This window comes from Dendrobates tinctorius, unplaced genomic scaffold (genome assembly GCF_039654945.1).
Source record: "Dendrobates tinctorius isolate UK_male_01 unplaced genomic scaffold, ASM3965494v1 ptg000032l, whole genome shotgun sequence".
NCBI classification, from domain to species: Eukaryota; Metazoa; Chordata; class Amphibia; order Anura; family Dendrobatidae; genus Dendrobates; species Dendrobates tinctorius.
In genome coordinates, this window is record NW_027361700.1 from 26234935 (window position 1) to 26251887 (window position 16953).

At 44.6% G+C, this 16953-nt stretch overlaps 1 protein-coding gene across 2 annotated transcripts in view; it reads right to left on the reverse strand.

The window, feature by feature from the left end:
- CCR7 (C-C motif chemokine receptor 7) overlaps positions 1-16717 on the reverse strand; it is a 31479-nt gene extending 14762 nt beyond the window's left edge. For both annotated transcript variants that reach the window (XM_073572643.1, XM_073572642.1), the window contains exon 1: positions 16622-16717. In XM_073572643.1, the coding sequence (XP_073428744.1) occupies positions 16622-16643 (22 nt within the window). In that variant the 5' untranslated portion in view covers positions 16644-16717. The remainder of the gene's footprint in view (positions 1-16621) is intronic.
- Between the last annotated feature and the right edge of the window lie 236 nt (positions 16718-16953).

Consider the following 16953-nt stretch of genomic DNA (forward strand, 5'->3'; position numbering starts at 1 on the left):
CTTTGAACCCCCAAGTGCTTCACAGAAGTTTATAACACTCGGACGTGAAAATAAAAAAATCATTTTTTTTCCACAAAAATGATATTTTTGCCCCCAATTTTTTATTTTCCTAAGGGTAACAGGAGAAATTGGACCCCAAAAATTGTTTTGCAATTTGTCCTGAGTAGGCTGATACCCTACATGAGGGGGTAAAACACTGTTTGGGCGCATAGCAGAGCTTGGAAGGGAAGGAGCACCATTTGACTTTTTCAACTCAGAATTGGCTGGAATTGAGATCAGACGCCATGTTGCATTTGGAGAGCCCCTGATGTGCCCAAACAGTGGAAACCCCCAATTCTAACTCCAACCCGAACCCCAACACGCCCCTAACCCTAGCCCTAACCCTAGCCCTAACCCTAGCCCTAGCCCTAACCCTAGCCCTAGCCCTAGCCCTAACCCTAACCCTAGCCCTAACCCTACCCCAACACACCCCTAGCCCTAACCCTAGCCCTAACCCTAATGGAAAAATGGAAATAAATACATTTTTTTTATTTTATTATTTTTCCCTAACTAAAGGGGTGATAACGGGGGGTTTGATTTACTATTTATGGCGGTTTTTATGTTTGGCGGCTGTCGCACGCTAAAAGACGCTTTTTATTGTAAAAATAGTTTTTGCATCACCACATATTGAGAGCTATAATTTTTCCGTATTTTGACCCACCGAGTCATGTGAGGTCTTATTTTTTGCGGGACGAGTTGACGTTTTTATTGGTACCATTTTCGGGCACGTGAAATTTTTTGATCGCTTTTTATTCCGATTTTTGGGACGCAGAATGAACAAAAACCAGCGTTTCATGAATTTCTTTTGGGGGGGGTGCGTTTACACCGTTCCGCGTGCGGTAAAATTGATAAAGCGCTTTTATTCTTCGGGTCAGTACGGTTACAGCGATACCTCATTTAGGTCATTTTTTTATGTTTTTGTCGGTTTTATGCAATGAAAACTATTTTATATAAAAAATAATTATTTTTGCATCGCTTTATTCTGCGAGTTATAACTTTTTTATTTTTTTGCTGATGATGCTGTGTGGCAGCTTGTTTTTTGCGGGACAAGATGACGTTTTCAGCGGTACCATGGATATTTATATGCGTCTTTTTGATCTCGCGTTATTGCACTTTTTGTTTGGCGGTATGATAATAAATCATTATTTTTTGCTTCGTTTTTTATTTTTATTTTTTAAGGGGTTCGCTAAAGGGGTTAACTAATGGGACAGTTTTATAGGGCAGGTCGTTACGGACGCGGCGATACCTAATATGTGTACATTTATTGTTTTTTTTTTTTATTATTTTAAAAAAATGAATTTATTGGGGAATATTTTTTTTTTTTTTTACTAATTTATTTGGCGATTTTTTTTAATTTATTTTTACACTTTTTTTTAAATTTTTTTTTACTTTATTACATAGTCCCAGGTGGGACATCAGTGTCCTGTGACAGATCGCTGATCTGTCACATCACAGATCACTGTGACAGATCAGCAATCTGTCACAGGCAGTGCACAAGGCTTCCTCATGCCTGCGCTTTGCAGGCACTGAGGAAGCCAGCTTCCCCAGGCCCCCGAAGGCCCCCGTCGCCATCTTGGATTCGGGGGCCTGGAGGATAGGAGTCCCCCGCAGCAGCGCTGCACATTGCGCTGCCGTGGGGGGCTCAGGGAAGCACGGAGGGAGCCCCCTCCCTGCCGATGCTTCCCTTTAACTCCCGGTACACCGCGATCGCGTTTGATCGCGGTGTGCAAGGGGTTAATGTGTCGGGGGCGGTCCGTGACCGCCCCTGACACATAGTGCCGGGTGTCAGCTGTGATAATCAGCTGACACCCGGCCGCGATCAGCGGCGCTCACCACGTGGGCGCCGCTGATCGCGGTAGACGTACTATCCCGTCCCCGGTCATACGGGCCCGGGTACCGTGGACGGGATAGTACGTCTCATGTCAGGAAGGGGTTAAGTGCTCTGGTCCTGACACATCACTTAAAGGGAATCTACCACCAGGTTTTTGTCACTTAACATGAGAACAGCATAAAGTAGAGGCAGAGACACTGATTCCAGCGATGTGACGCTTACAGGGCTGCTTAGTGTAGTTTTTATAAAATCTATGTTTTTTTAGCAGGAGATTATCACTAGAGGACTAGCAAACCTGCTAATCATCCATATTCATGTGCTCTGTGTAACCCCACCCCCAACTCTGATTGACAGCTTTCTGCGTACACTGTACATAGGTAGAAAGCTGCCAATCAGTGGTGTGGGCGGAATTATACAGAGCTCAGCTTTCACAGAACTGGCAGATTTACAGCAGAGAAAACAGTGATAGTATCAAAATGACAGCAAGCAGCCCAGTAAGTGACATATTGCTGGAATCAGGGTCTCTACCCCAAAATTATGCTGCTTTCAAATGGGATAGCAAATTCCTGGTGAAAGATTCCCTTTAACAAGCCTCTGCTTCCTGAGGATGTTTTCCCGCCTAACACTAGCCTCTTTAGCTCAACTTTGCACATAGGAAAAAAAGAACAATTCTGTGCTAAGGTGGTGGCCATATTACTCTTATATAGGTATAATAAACATGTGATAGCATAATTTAATGATCCATGTGTCTTTTATAGGGTGGCAAAGTATATTGGTAGAGACTTAGGCATTGCTTAGCATCTATTAGTTCAGGATAACACATATAGAATGCTACTTGTTGGTTGCCATCTCTTACTATGATTCGTATATCATGAGTCTCGTCAAGTCATGTAGACCTAATTTATCAGCGTCGTCATCAGTACAGTCATTTCTGATTGGCAGAGCTTGTTTTTGTAAGTTAGTGCATTCATATCATGTGTGTGCTAAACCAGACAGCTCATGGGGATTCTTGTAAGTTACAGTGAAAATAGAGTCAGAGTGCTAAGGGATCAATAATTGTTACTCAGCTAAAGAATCGGGCATAGCCTGCCATGTAGATGACCCTGTGCCTGAGTAAAATGTTAACCAGTAACCATTATTTTATTCTAGTACACATGAAAATGAGAAAATTTGTGATATATCTTATTAGAGAAATCAGCTTCTCTTCCCTCCTGGATTATTCATTCTCAAAATTCTCAATTCACAGTTAAAATCTGTCTTCAGTGAGGACAGACTTTCCGATTACTAAGATCGGAGATGGCAGTTGGTGCTCATAGAGTTCTATGGAACCAGCTTCAGAATGTCTGTGCCGCCCTCTAGCTCCTCCCTCCTGCATAGAAATTTAAAAGCACAAACTGTTATCTCAGAAATGGGAAAATCTGTCTTTACTGAATACAGATTGTACAGATTTTAACCCTGAATTTAGAGTGAAAGATCAATCCAGGAGGAGAAAGAAGCGGAGTTCTCTGATAATATATATTAGAAAGTTTCTTATTTTCATATGTACTACAGATTCATGAGACAAAAATTACAACGACGATTACTCTTCAAGGGAATGTGATAATCCATTCATTTTTTTAGTTTCACTAGCTGTCATGGAACCAGAAATGGTCCCCGGCTAAAGTTGCCTCTTTCCTTTCTCCCCAGGGTTGCTTGACCCTTTACTACAAATCTCAGTGCAATGTCAGCAAATGAGAGAGAGTGTGGGAAATCTGGAGAAGAAACATATGTATGGTATGTTTAGTATTTTTAGTTTTAGTATGTTTGATATATTTAATATAATTTTACAGACCAGGAATACCCTTTTAACCCTTAGTTCTATGAATGTTCTGTCCAGTTTCAGGGAAAAACACTGCATGTTCTCTGCAAACAAAGCAGTGGGTGGAAGGATTCTACAGCAGCAAGTTGTCTCCCAGCAGGAGACTAAGCGACATGAAGCTTCACCAGATCACAAAGTAACGAGAAGTAACTTGTGTTACTACCGGATCAGAACATCGATGTGAATAGTTCCTGTATCCCACAATGCTGATGTGAAAAGTGAATAAAATCAGGCTATGTATACGCCGCAGAAATAAACCCACAAAGCACTAATCACATCTACTTCTGATATAGCTCAGATCCTTCAGTCATCTTTTTCTGGCAAATTGTTAAAAAGCCTGTTCATCATCCTTAGTTATATATGATGTGTCGGAAATCTGGGTGACTGATGTGCAGGGCTGCCAATAGGAATTTCGGGGCCTCATACTGGCAAAATTTTCAGGGCCCCCTTGACTCGGCCCAGGCTCCACCCCAGCGCCTCCTCCACCCCTCGAACTGTCCACAGGCCCACCTTTCTCTCTTGGAAAAACTCCACTTCTCACTAATCACACATTAACAGTTCCCATCACCAGATCACACATATAACCAGTAGCCTTTGTTTTGGCCAAAAGATTTTTTAAGCCACCACAGCGACACTGTAAACTCTTTTGGCTGGGCCATACTCTAACCTATAAAACATTTGTTAAAATATGCAATACAATTTAGGTATATTTTAAAATTTTTAAAATGACCAATAATATCACACACAAGGGACAAATACCACCATACCATGACCAGACACCATATTACCACCACATAGTGACCTATAATACCACATACAAAGAACAAATACCACCACACCATGACCAGACCACATATTAAAACTATGGTGACCAAATAATATCACATACAAGGGACAAATACCGCCACACCATGACCAGACCACATATTACCACCACATGGTGACCAATAATACCACATACCAGGAACAAATGCCACCACTTTGTGACTGAATACTACAATACTGCTCAGTAATAAAAAAAACACAATACTAATATCACCATATGTTCCATTATACACAGGAGAGCTGTACTTAGTATGCAGTGTCAGTGTAAAGGTAATACAGTGATCACTGGTGACATTGTACACAGGAGCTCTGTATATAGTGTATAATGTAAAGCTAATAAAGTGATCACTGGTGAAATTATACCCAGGACTGCTGTATATAGTATACAGTGTATAATATCAGTGTATAGGTAACACACTGACTCAACAGTGATGCCTCTAGGTGAAGTCTTTCATCTTCATCTAGCACAGATCAACATCACTTCTTCCAGCCAGGGCTCGTCTCTGCAGTAAATAACACAGTTATCTAGAGCACAGCTTGCAAGAACACATTACTTACTTTTTTCCCAACTTCTACACTACACCAAATGAAGAAAAAAAGGCAACATAGTATCACTCTGCACAGAACAGGACTGCTCCCATTTAAAACAGTGTACTCAAAAAATTAAATAAATACATCACTGCAGTAATAAAATCCCTTTATTAGCCCCTATGGTAATAATATCCCCCATCCTGCCCCCCCCGTGTATCTCAGTCCTGGCTCCAGCCATATGTTCTCCCATCCTGCCCTCATGAGTATCCATTCTGCCCCATATGATCTCCCCATTCTGCCCCATCTGTCCCATGATCCTGCCATAACTGTCCCATTATCCTGCCCCATCTGTCCCATGATCCTGCCCCATCTGTCCCATGATCCTGTCCCGTGTACCTGCCCTATCTGTCTCCATCCTGCCCCATGATCCTTCCCCATCTGTCTCCATGCTGCCCCATCTGTCTCCATTCTGTCCCTTATTCCTGCCCCATTTGTCTCCATTCCACACCATGTCTCCAATCCTGCCCCCTGTGTCTCCAATCCTGCCCCCTGTGTCTCCAATACTGCCCCATGTCTCCTCCTGCCCCATGTCTCCAATACTGCCCCATGTCTCCTCCTGCCCCATGTCTCCTCCTGCCCCATATCTTTCATACTGCCACCATGTCTCCAATCCTGCCCCCATATCTTTCATCCTGTCCCGTGTCTCCAATCCTGCCCCCAAATTTTTCATCCTGCCACCATGTCTCCCATCCTGCCCCCTGTGTCTCCAATCCTGCCCTCATGTCTCTAATCCTGCCTCCATATCTCCAATCCTGCCCCCATATCTTTCATCCTGCCACCATGTCTCCAATCCTGCCCCCATAGCTATCATCCTTCCACCATGCCTCCAGTCCTGCCCCATGTCTCCAATCCTGCCCCCTTTGTCTCCAATTCTGCCCCCTGTGTCTCCAATCATGCCCTCTATGTCTCCAGTCTTCCCCGTGTGTCTCCAATCCTGCCCCCTGTGTCTCCAATCCTGTCCCCTGTGTCTCCAATCATGCCCCCTGTGTCTCTATTCTGCCTCCTGTGTCTCCAATCATGTCCCCTGTGTCTCCAAATCTGCCCCCTGTGTCTCCAATCCTGCCCCGTGTCTCCAAACCTGCTACCGTGTCGCCAATCCTGCCCCCATATCTTTCATCCTGCCACCATGTCTCCAATCCTGCCCCCATATCTTTCATCCTGGCCTGTATCTCCAATCCTGCCCCCTGTGTCTCTAATCCTGCCCCTCATATCTTTCATCCTGCCACCATTTCTCTAATCCTGCCCCCGTGTCTCCAATCCTTCCCCGATATCTCCAATCCTGCCCCCATATCTTTCATCATACCACCATGTCTCTAATCCTGCCCCCTGTGTCTCCAATCATGCCCCCTGTGTCTCCATTCTTCCCCCTGTGTCTCCAATCATACCACCTGTGTCTCCAATCATGCCCCCTGTGTCTCCATTCTGGCCCCTGTATTTCCAATCATGCCCCCATATCTTTAATTCTTCCCCCTGTGCATCCAATCCTGCCCCGTGTCTCCATTCTTCCCACTGTGCCTCCAGTCATGCCCCCTGTGTCTCCATTCTGCCCCTTGTGTCTCCATTCCTGTCCCCTGTGTCTCCAATTCTGCCCCCTGTGTCTCCAATCATGCCCCCTGTGTCTCCATTCTGCCCCCTGTGTCTCCAATCCTGCCCCCTGTGTCTCTAACCATCCCACTGTCTCCATTCTGCCCCCGGCAGGATGGACACTTGTCTCCATCCTGTCGGATTGCTGCTTTCGATAAAAATAAAAAAAATTAAAAAAAACCCTTTCCTCTTACCTTGCTGTGCTCCTGTGGCGAGCGATGTTTCCCTCCAGGCTGAAAGTCCGCACTCGCCGGCGAATGACAATGACGTCAGATGCTGGCGACGTGCGTGCTGATGTCAGCTGCCAGCCTCCGATTGGCTGGCAGCTTTAACTATTGCCATGCGGGCTTGGGCCCGCCCGGCAATAGAGTAACTGAACCCTGTGTCTCGGATGCAGAGTTCAGTTACTGTATCGGCAGAATCCTGCCACTGGAGCCCAATGTGGGCCCCTTCTGCTGACCGGGCCCCATACGCCAGTCAGGGCACTAATGCCGATGTGATATTACAGCTCCCAATGTGATTGGTAAGCTCTCCAAGGGTCCGAAATAGCAAAGCTGCCTTGCTGCAGTGGATACGGAAAGTATTCAGAGCCCTTTAAATTTTTCACTCTTGTTTCATTGCAGCCATTTGGTAAATTCAAAAAAGTTCATTTTTTTTCTCATTAATGTACAGTCTGCACCCCATCTTGACTGAAAAAAAGCAGAAATGTAGAATTTTTTGCAAATTTATTAAAAAAGAAAAACTGAAATATCACATGGTCATAAGTATTCAGATCCTTTGTTCACACACTCATATTTAAGTCACATGCTGTCCATTTCCTTGTGATCCTTCTTGAGATGGTTCTACTCCTTCATTGGAGTCCAACTGTGTTTAATTAAAATGATAGAGGACTTGATTTGGAAAGGCACACACCTGTCTATACAGCTCTGGCAAAAATTAAGAGATCACCACATCAAAACCCTGTCATGGGCAGCCCATTCTCCAGACCTGAACCCTATTGAAAACCTCTGAAATGTAATCAAGAGGATGATGGATAGCCACAAGTCATCAAACAAAGAAGAACTGCTTAAATTTTTGCGCCAGAAGCAGTGTGAAAGATAGGTGGAAAACATGCCAAGATGCATGAAAGCTGGTTATTCATGGTTATTCCACAAAATATTGATTTCTGAACTCTTCCTGAGGTAAAACATTAGTATTGTTGTTTCTAAATGATTATGAACTTGTTTTCTTTGCATTATTTGAGGTCTGAAAGCACTGTTTTTTTTTACTTGTGACCCATTCTCCTTTTCAGAAAAAAAAACAAAATTTATTGCTTGGAAATTTGGAGACATTTTGTCAGAAGTTTGTAGACAAAAAAACAATTTACATATTACTCAAAAATATACCTATAAAGAGAAAAATCAGACAAACTGAATATTTGGAAGTGATCTCTTAATTTTTGCCAGAGGTGTATAAGACCTCACAACTCACAGTGCATGTCACACCAAATGAGAGAGACAGAAATGTGGCAAGGCACAGATCTGGCCAAAGATACAAAAGAATTTCTACAGTACTCAAGGCTCCTAAGAGCACAGTGGCCTCCATAATCCTTACATGGAAGAAGTTTGGGACCAACAGAAGTCTTCCTAGAAATGGCTGTCCAGCCAATCTGAACAATCGTGGGAGAAGTGCCTTGGTGAGAGAGGTAAGGAAGAACCCCAAAATCACTGTGGCTGAGCTCCATGGATGCAGTAGGGAGATGGGAGAAAGTTCCACAAAGTCAACTATCACTGCAGCCCTCCACCAGACAGGCCTTTATGGCAGAGTGGCCTGACGTAAGCCTCTCCTCAGTGCAAGACATATGAAAACCTGCATAGAATTAGCTAAAAAACACATAAAGGACTCTCAGACTATGAGAAATAAGATTTTCTGGTCTGATGAGACAAAGATAGAACTTTTTGATGATAATTCTAAGCAGTATGTGTGGTGAAAACCAGGCACTGCTCATCACCTGCCCAATACAATCCCAACAGTGAAACATGATGATGGCAGCATCATGATATGGGGGTGTTTTTCAGCTGCAGGGACAGGACAACTGGTTGCAATTGAAGGAAACATGAATGCGGCCAAGTACAGAGATATCCTGGATGAAAACCTCTTCCAGAGTGCTCTGGACCTCAGACTTGGCTGAAGGTTCACCTTCCAACAAGATAATGACCCTAAGCGCACAGCTAAAATAACAAAGGAGTGGCTTCAGAACAACTCTGTGACCATTCTTGACTGGCCCAGCCAGAGCCCTGACCTAAACCCAATTGAGCATCTCTGGAGAGACCTGAAAATGGCTGTCCACCAACGTTCACCATCCAACCTGATGGAACTGGAGAGGATCTGCAAGGAAGAATGTCAGCGGATCCCCAATCCAGGTGTGAAAAACTTGTTGCATTATTCCCAAGAAGACTCATTGCTGTACTAGCTCAAAAGAGTGCTTCTGCTCAATACTGAGCAAAGGGTCTGACTACTTATGGTCATGTGATATTTCAGTTTTTCTTTTTTAACAAACTTGCAAAAATGTCTACATTTCTGTTTTTTTCAGTCAAGATGGGGTGCAGAGTGTACATTAATGAGAAAAAAAATTATCTTTTTTGACAGTTACAAAAAGTTCTGGTTCGGGTACCAGAACATAACCCGGACCTGAACCCAAACCCGGACCACATTCACTTGAATGGGGGGCCCAAACATCCATTGTTTGCCATGCTGTTATGTGCAGGGCAGCGCAGCAAACACCACTTCTGATTGGCGGTGAAATCATCCCCGCTGGTCAGAGAGCTGAGGTTCCCACGCTGTCAAAAGACAGCGTGAGTGCTCAGCTGTGATCGGAGGTATAAAGTTTACCTCCGGTCACTGGTGTCAGTGGATGGGACTACTGATCCCGTCATCTGACACCTGCTGCCACTAATAACAGTGAGAGCAGGAGCTGTGGATGGGAGCATTCGTCAGCTCGGTGTAAATAAATATTTTTTTTTTTAAAACGGCGTGCCTTCCCCTGTATACTTGCTAACCAGCCAAGCAAAACTCATAGCTGGAACCGCGGCTCTCTGACTGGCAGGGATGATTTCACCGCCGATCAGAAGCCGTGTTTGCCATGCTGTCATACACATGACCGTGACAAACACTCGGTGTTTGGGCAGCCGAACCCAAACAGTAATAGGAACACTTCTTTCTACAGCTGATTTTCTGCTTTTTACGCCACCCCCAACTGGAATCAATCACTGAGTTTACCAGTTGTGCATACATAAGCAGTACGAGACCGCTGCGCTCAGTGATTGGCTGAAGTGGTTAGACATGTCAAGCAGCATGGAAAACTCTGTATATGCTGGGATCCAGAATTTTATCACCTAAAGAAACACTATACACAGAAAATGTGCAAAAATTAAAAAAAAACATCCAGGCAATTCTTCCTTTCATCGTTACCTAGGCTGTCTCATAATTAAGAAATCTTTTCTTTCTGTCTAGAGAAATCAGCCATGATCCTCTCCTTCATCTCTTAACTTTCTTGTGTCTGGCTGTAAGACAACCAGCTGCAGTGAAACAAAGAAATAGCCATTACTTATTCATTTTAAGCCCATCCAGTGTAACTACTCATGTGCCAGACATCATCCATGTAAGGGTGGTTTCACATTTGCGTTTAAGGCCGCAGCGTCGGCCTGCGCACGGCCGCCGCTAAGCCCCGCCCCTGCCTCCGCCAGTAGCTCCGCCTACGGGCGCATGACGCTGCATGTGTCCTGCGTCCCCTATCTTTAGCACTGGGGACGCAGGCCGTGCACAGGTATGCGTTTGGCGGCGCATGCATCCTTTTGGCGCTGCGCCGAGCGCACCAAATTGCAACCTGTTGCGTTTGGTGCTGGTCGGCGCAGCGTCAAAAGGACGCATGCGCCGCCAAACGCATGCCTGCGCACGGCCTGCGTCCCCAGTGGTAAAGATAGGGGACACAGGACGCATGCAGAGACATGCGCCCGTAGGCGGAGCTACTGGCGGAGGCAAGACAGGGGCGGGGCTTAGCGGCAGCCGTGCGCAGGCCAACGCTGCGGCCTTAAACGCAAACGTGAAACCACCCTTACTGTGGCAGCCGTTTACTGGCATGGGTGTACTGCTCGTAGATACTGAAGGCAGTGATTGCCTGCAGTGAATGATGGCCAGCACATGATTACTGCTATTGAGGTTGCGGCGCTGGCTAAGTGGGGAGATTCACGGAGTCAATAACAGTTATGTAAAACTTTTGGGATTTTCTGCAGATTTCATCCCTCTCCATTGAAATCTGCAGCTAGAGAGTAAAGGACATGTAGACGAGATTTGGTAAAATGCTATTAATGTGATACTCCGTGCAGCATTTACACTGCGTGTGCGTTTATCCTGAAGGGTGATAGAGGGTCTTACCTATAAAGGTCAGAAATATTAAAGGGATAGTAAATAATCCAGAAAAACATACCACTCACATAATGACCACAATATATACCACTGTCACCTTGACGTGACATGGCATGTACCACAATCCTATGTATAATTATCGGTGAAGAAGGTAAGATGAAAGGTGACTCATTCTTCTCATAAGACGGAGAACGCAGGATCCAGCGGTGACACTCACCGAGACACATTAAAAACATCTGACCATAAACCAACTTTCTCACTTTCATTTTTCAAAGTCACTTTTTCCATTTACCGAATACTCTCAGGCAGGATTTTATGACGAAGAGAATGAGAGTTTTGTTTTAACTCATTTCACAAGAACTCTAAAAGTCCCTTTTTGGCTATTATAAAGCACTTGTTATATTTTGGAATCATATATTTGCGAAACAAGTAAAAAAAAACAATAATTATCTGTTTTTTTGTTATTTTTTTCAATTATATGTTTGTGGGGAAAAAACTATTTTGGAAGCCTTGACAGTCATTTTATTATTATTATTATTATTATTTATTGTTATAGCGCCATTTATTCCATGGCGCTTTACATGTGAGGAGGGGTATACATAAAAACAAGTACAATAATCTTAAACAATACAAGTCATAACTGGTACAGGAGGAGAGAGGACCCTGCCCGCGAGGGCTCACAATCTTCAAGGGATGGGTGATAATACAGTAGGCGAGGGTAGAGCTGGTCGTGCAGCGGTTTGGTCGATCGGTGGTTACTGCAGGTTATAGGCTTGTCGGAAGAGGTGGGTCTTCAGGCTCTTTTTGAAGGTTTCGATGGTAGGTGAGAGTCTGATATGTTGTGGTAGAGAGTTCCAGAGTAGGGGTGATGCGCGAGAGAAATCTTGTATGCGATTGTGGGAAGAGGAGATAAGAGGGGAGTAAAGAAGGAGATCTTGTGAGGATTGGAGGTTGCGTGCAGGAAAGTACCGGGAGACGAGGTCACAGATGTATGGAGGAGACAGGTTGTGGATTGCTTTGTATGTCATGGTTAGGGTTTTGTAATGGAGTCTCTGGGCAATTGGGAGCCAGTGAAGGGATTGACAGAGGGGAGAAGCTGGGGAATAGCGGGGGGACAGGTGGATTAGTCGGGCAGCAGAGTTTAGAATAGATTGGAGGGGTGCGAGAGTGTTTGAGGGGAGGCCACAGAGCATGAGGTTGCAGTAGTCAAGGCGAGAGATGATGAGGGCATGGACTAGGGTTTTTGCAGATTCTTGGGTGAGGAATGAACGGATGCGTGAAATATTTTTGAGTTGAAGTCGGCAGGAAGTGGAAAGGGTTTGGATATGTGGTTTGAAGGAGAGATCAGCGTCAAGGATTACTCCGAGGCAGCGAGCTTGTGGGACTGGGGAGAGTGGGCAGTCATTTACTGTAATTGATAGGTTCGTAGGGGGGGTCACGTGAGATGGGGGAAAGATGATGAATTCTGTTTTGTCCATGTTGAGTTTCAGATATCTAGTGGAGAAGAAGGATGAAATAGTGGACAGACATTGAGGGATTCTGGTTAGTAGGGAGGTGATATCTGGTCCAGAGATGTAGATCTGTGTGTCATCAGCATAAAGATGATACTGAAAGCCATGAGATTCTATGAGCTGTCCCAGGCCAAAGGTGTAAATAGAGAACAGCAGGGGCCCAAGGACTGAACCTTGTGGGACTCCGACAGATAGGGGGCGAGGTGAGGAGGTGGTGTGTGAGTGGGAGACGCTGAATGTCCGGTCTGTTAGGTATGATGAGATCCAGGAGAGGGCCAAGTCTGTGATGCCGAGGGATGAGAGGGTCTGTAATAATAGGGAATGGTCCACTGTGTCAAAGGCAGCCGACAGGTCCAGGAGGAGGAGGACAGAGTAGTGTCGCTTGCTCTTGGCAGTTAAGAGGTCATTGGTGACCTTAGTAAGGGCAGTTTCAGTGGAGTGGTGTGACCGGAAGCCAGATTGTAAGCGGTCGAAGAGGGAGCAAGAAGAGAGATGGGAGGACAGTTCAAGGTAGACGTGTTGTTCCAGTAGCTTGGAGGCGTATGGGAGAAGTGATATAGGGCGATAGCTAGATACAGAGGATGGGTCAAGAGAGGGCTTTTTGAGGATAGGTGTGATGGAGGCATGTTTAAAGCTTGAGGGGAAAACACCAGTTGTTAGTGACAGGTTGAAGAGATGGGTTAGGGTTGGGATGAAGACTGTGGTGAGGTTTGGGATGAAGTGGGATGGGGTCGGGTCGAGTGCACAGGTGGTGAGATGTGATCTTGAGAGTAGAGTGGAGAGTCGATCTTCTGTAATGGTGGAGAAGTTGGTTTTGAAGGTGGAGGGCTGGGAAGTCGGGAGGAAGGGCTCTGGGGGTTGTTGACCAAAACTGTCCCTGATGTTATCAATTTTCTGCTTGAAAAATGAGGCAAAGTCTTCAGCTGAGATGAGTGGGGAGGGAGGAGGTGCTGGGGGGCGGAGGAGAGAATTGAAGGTGTTGAATAACTGTTTAGGGTTGTGAGACAGGGAGGATATGAGAGATGAGAAGTAGGTTTGTTTAGCTGTGGCGAGTGTGGTCTTGAAAGTAGTGACGGACTGTTTGAATGCGATGAAGTGCTCGTTGGAGTGGGATCTTTTCCATCTGCGCTCAGCAGCCCTGGAAGCTCGCCTCAGCTCTTTGGTCAGGCTGGTGTGCCAGGGCTGTCTGTTGATTTTGCGAGTTTTGGTATGTGTAAGTGGGGCAGCGGATTCCAAAGCTACAGCTATTGTGGTGTTATATAGAGCGGCAGCGTCATCCGCATTGTGTAAGGAACTTATATCTGTAAGAGGGAGGAGGGATTCAGAGAATGAGTGTAGGTCAAGGTGTTTAAGATTCCTGCGAGGGTGTGAAAGTTTGTGGGGTGGGGATTGTAGACATGGAGTGAAGAGGGAAGAGAATGTGAGCAGGTTGTGGTCAGAGAGAGGAAGAGGTGAGTTAGAGAGGTTAGATAGGGAGCAGAGGCGGGTGAAGATGAGGTCCAGTGTGTGGCCATCTTTGTGGGTGGCTGTAGAAGACCATTGAGTGAGGCCGAAGGAGGAAGTGAGAGATAGAAGTTTAGTGGCAGCTGAGAGGGAAGTGTCGATGGGGATGTTGAAGTCGCCCATGATGATAGTAGGGATGTCCGCAGAAAGGAAATGAAGTAACCAGGTGGTGAAGTGGTCAAAGAAGGTGGTGGCTGGCCCTGGGGGGCGGTAGATGACAGCCAGTTGGAGGTTGGAGGGGGAGTAGATGCGCACAGAGTGCACCTCAAAGGAAGGGAGGGTAACAGAGGGTGGCAGTGGGATTGGGGTGAAGGAGCAGGTATCTGACAGGAGAAAACCAACTCCTCCACCATGTTTGCTGCTGGGGCGGGGGGTGTGAGAAAGGTGGAAGCCGCCATACGAAAGTGCAGCAGGAGAGGCTGTGTCAGAAGGGGTGAGCCAGGTTTCGGTGATGGCGAGGAAGGAGAGTTTGGTAGTAACAAAAAGGTCATTTGTGGTATTGTCAAGGTAATCCATGTGCTGACATTTAGTGGCCATACATCCTAGATTGCAAATTGGCAAAAAACAGCATCTTGCTTTACAGCCTACTGCAAAATATTATTATTTTATTATCACAAGTTGGCAGAAAATTAACAATAGAATGATGGGCTTTTTCCATTATCTTAGATAACATACCAAAGAGAGTAGACAACCAGAGAGTGCAGAGTTATGCTGGGTTTTCCTGTGTCGACTGAAGTGATTAAAAGACTGCCAATGAGCTAGTTTAAGGGGGTAATACCATAACCTAGATCCTATCCCAATATGTAGTAAGTGTAATAACAACAACAATAATAATAATAGCAAATACCTCAAGTTAGAAATATAGTATAGTTCTTCTGATTAGCTATGTCGCTTACCCCATGGGCAGTGGCTTAGATATCCATGATTACAACCATTAACTGTCACTATTTGAATGGTTGTAACCATGGATACCTAAGCTACTGCAATGCCCTGCACATGAAGTAGGTAACATAGGGAATCAGAAGAACTATAATACATTTCTAATTGGAGGTATCTGCTGCTAATATTATTAATATTGCAACTACATATTGGGATAGGATCTTGGAGATGGGACTAACCCTTTCATGGTCTGTTTAGAGCAACCCCAATACCCTGTGCACATAATGATAGTAAAAACGATTGGTCTGTGCTCATAGAGTATCATGTTATTAGCAGCACACGATCTGTATACATGTGGCAATTTATGCCTCCAGAATGATGATTTATAAGCTGTCTTAAAAATGATCACCGGCCTGATAGTCAGGAATTACCAATCACCGTACGTGAATGATTGTTCCCCAATTATGGGCCTCTTTAATAGCACCACTGAGCTATATAATAGCTAACTAATAGCACCATAGTAATATTTAATAGCACCACATGAGATAGCTGTCTGCCCTCATAAATATCAGATGGTCAAAGGGGAATCTGACACCAGCTTTTCACAGTCCTAATTACCTACGTTATTAAATGTAGTCCTGATGATATGGGTATACTTACTGTGAAAATCTATGTAAAAACAGATGTATGCATCACTTTGAAAGTTTTCTTGCCTGCTAACTCTAGCTGTCATCTTAATATCCAAGTTATTCCTAAATGAATTTTCATAGTAATTATACCAGTCTCACCAGGTCTAAGAAAGCTATTTGGTAATGAATGCAGTTTGCATTGCAAAATTTGATGTCAAGTTGGACACAATGAATGTGAAGTGAGGATGTAAGGCAGAACACCAAGGTCCAAATTATGCGAAAAAAAAAAAAAAAAAAATTATAAATTTATTAAATAAAGGAAAAAATATTGAAAAGTAGATGTGTGAGTGACAGTGGCATTTTAAGGTGAGCCACTGGTGAAATCCAATACAAGCACTCCCCTATCTGTCTGTTCATTGCTAGTTTTTAACAGAGAGCTCAAAGATTTCGTCACTTAGGGTCTATCCAATTAGCAGGGAAGCCCTCGCTTGTGGTCACACCACGGTCCCCACGGTTTATATTGGGCAGATGCAATTTCCGTAACGGAGCCCTACCTAGTTTACTGCCACAGGGGCCATTGTCCTAAATGAAAGGCTCCAATATTAATTAGCTGACCTCCCAAGATGATTCATTTGTATCAATGGGTAACATGGGTGACCCCATCTTCTGACCCCCAAATATTGTGGTTTAACATTTCTAAATAACGTATCTGTGAATTCTTAACTGACCCCCCGTTATATTACGGTGGACCCAAAATAATTATTCTGCACATTCTACAGTAATATAATATTATTTTACGCTGACATAATGTCGATTTACCCGTGGGGTTACAAAAGACAAAGAAAATATAGAATTAAAATACCAAACACAAGTGAGATATCTGGGCATCCTATTATTCTGCCATGCTGTCAATCACTGCCTGCAGCTTGTGGCATCGCATTGTCTCCCCCATCGGCCGGCTACTCACCACTTCCGCGCAGCTGCAGCATGGTGGAAGGCGACCGGGATCCTTAGTTTGTACGAGACGAGATCCTGTCTAAGCTGTGAAGTCAATGAATGTTTCTCCTCCTTGTACCTACAGTAATAGCAAAAGTTAGAGACCCTCCCCTTCTTCCTGAATACCAACTCATGATCATACAATGTGGTGCTCTGCATTGCCACGGTGTGAGTGCCACCTATAGATATGACATATAAAGGGCTTCCGAGTGTGCTGGTGCTGTATAAAGATCAGTATTCTTATTAACAGCCTCTCTGCTAATTAGAAACCATGATTAATAATTCTGCTAACTAAAAATCTAT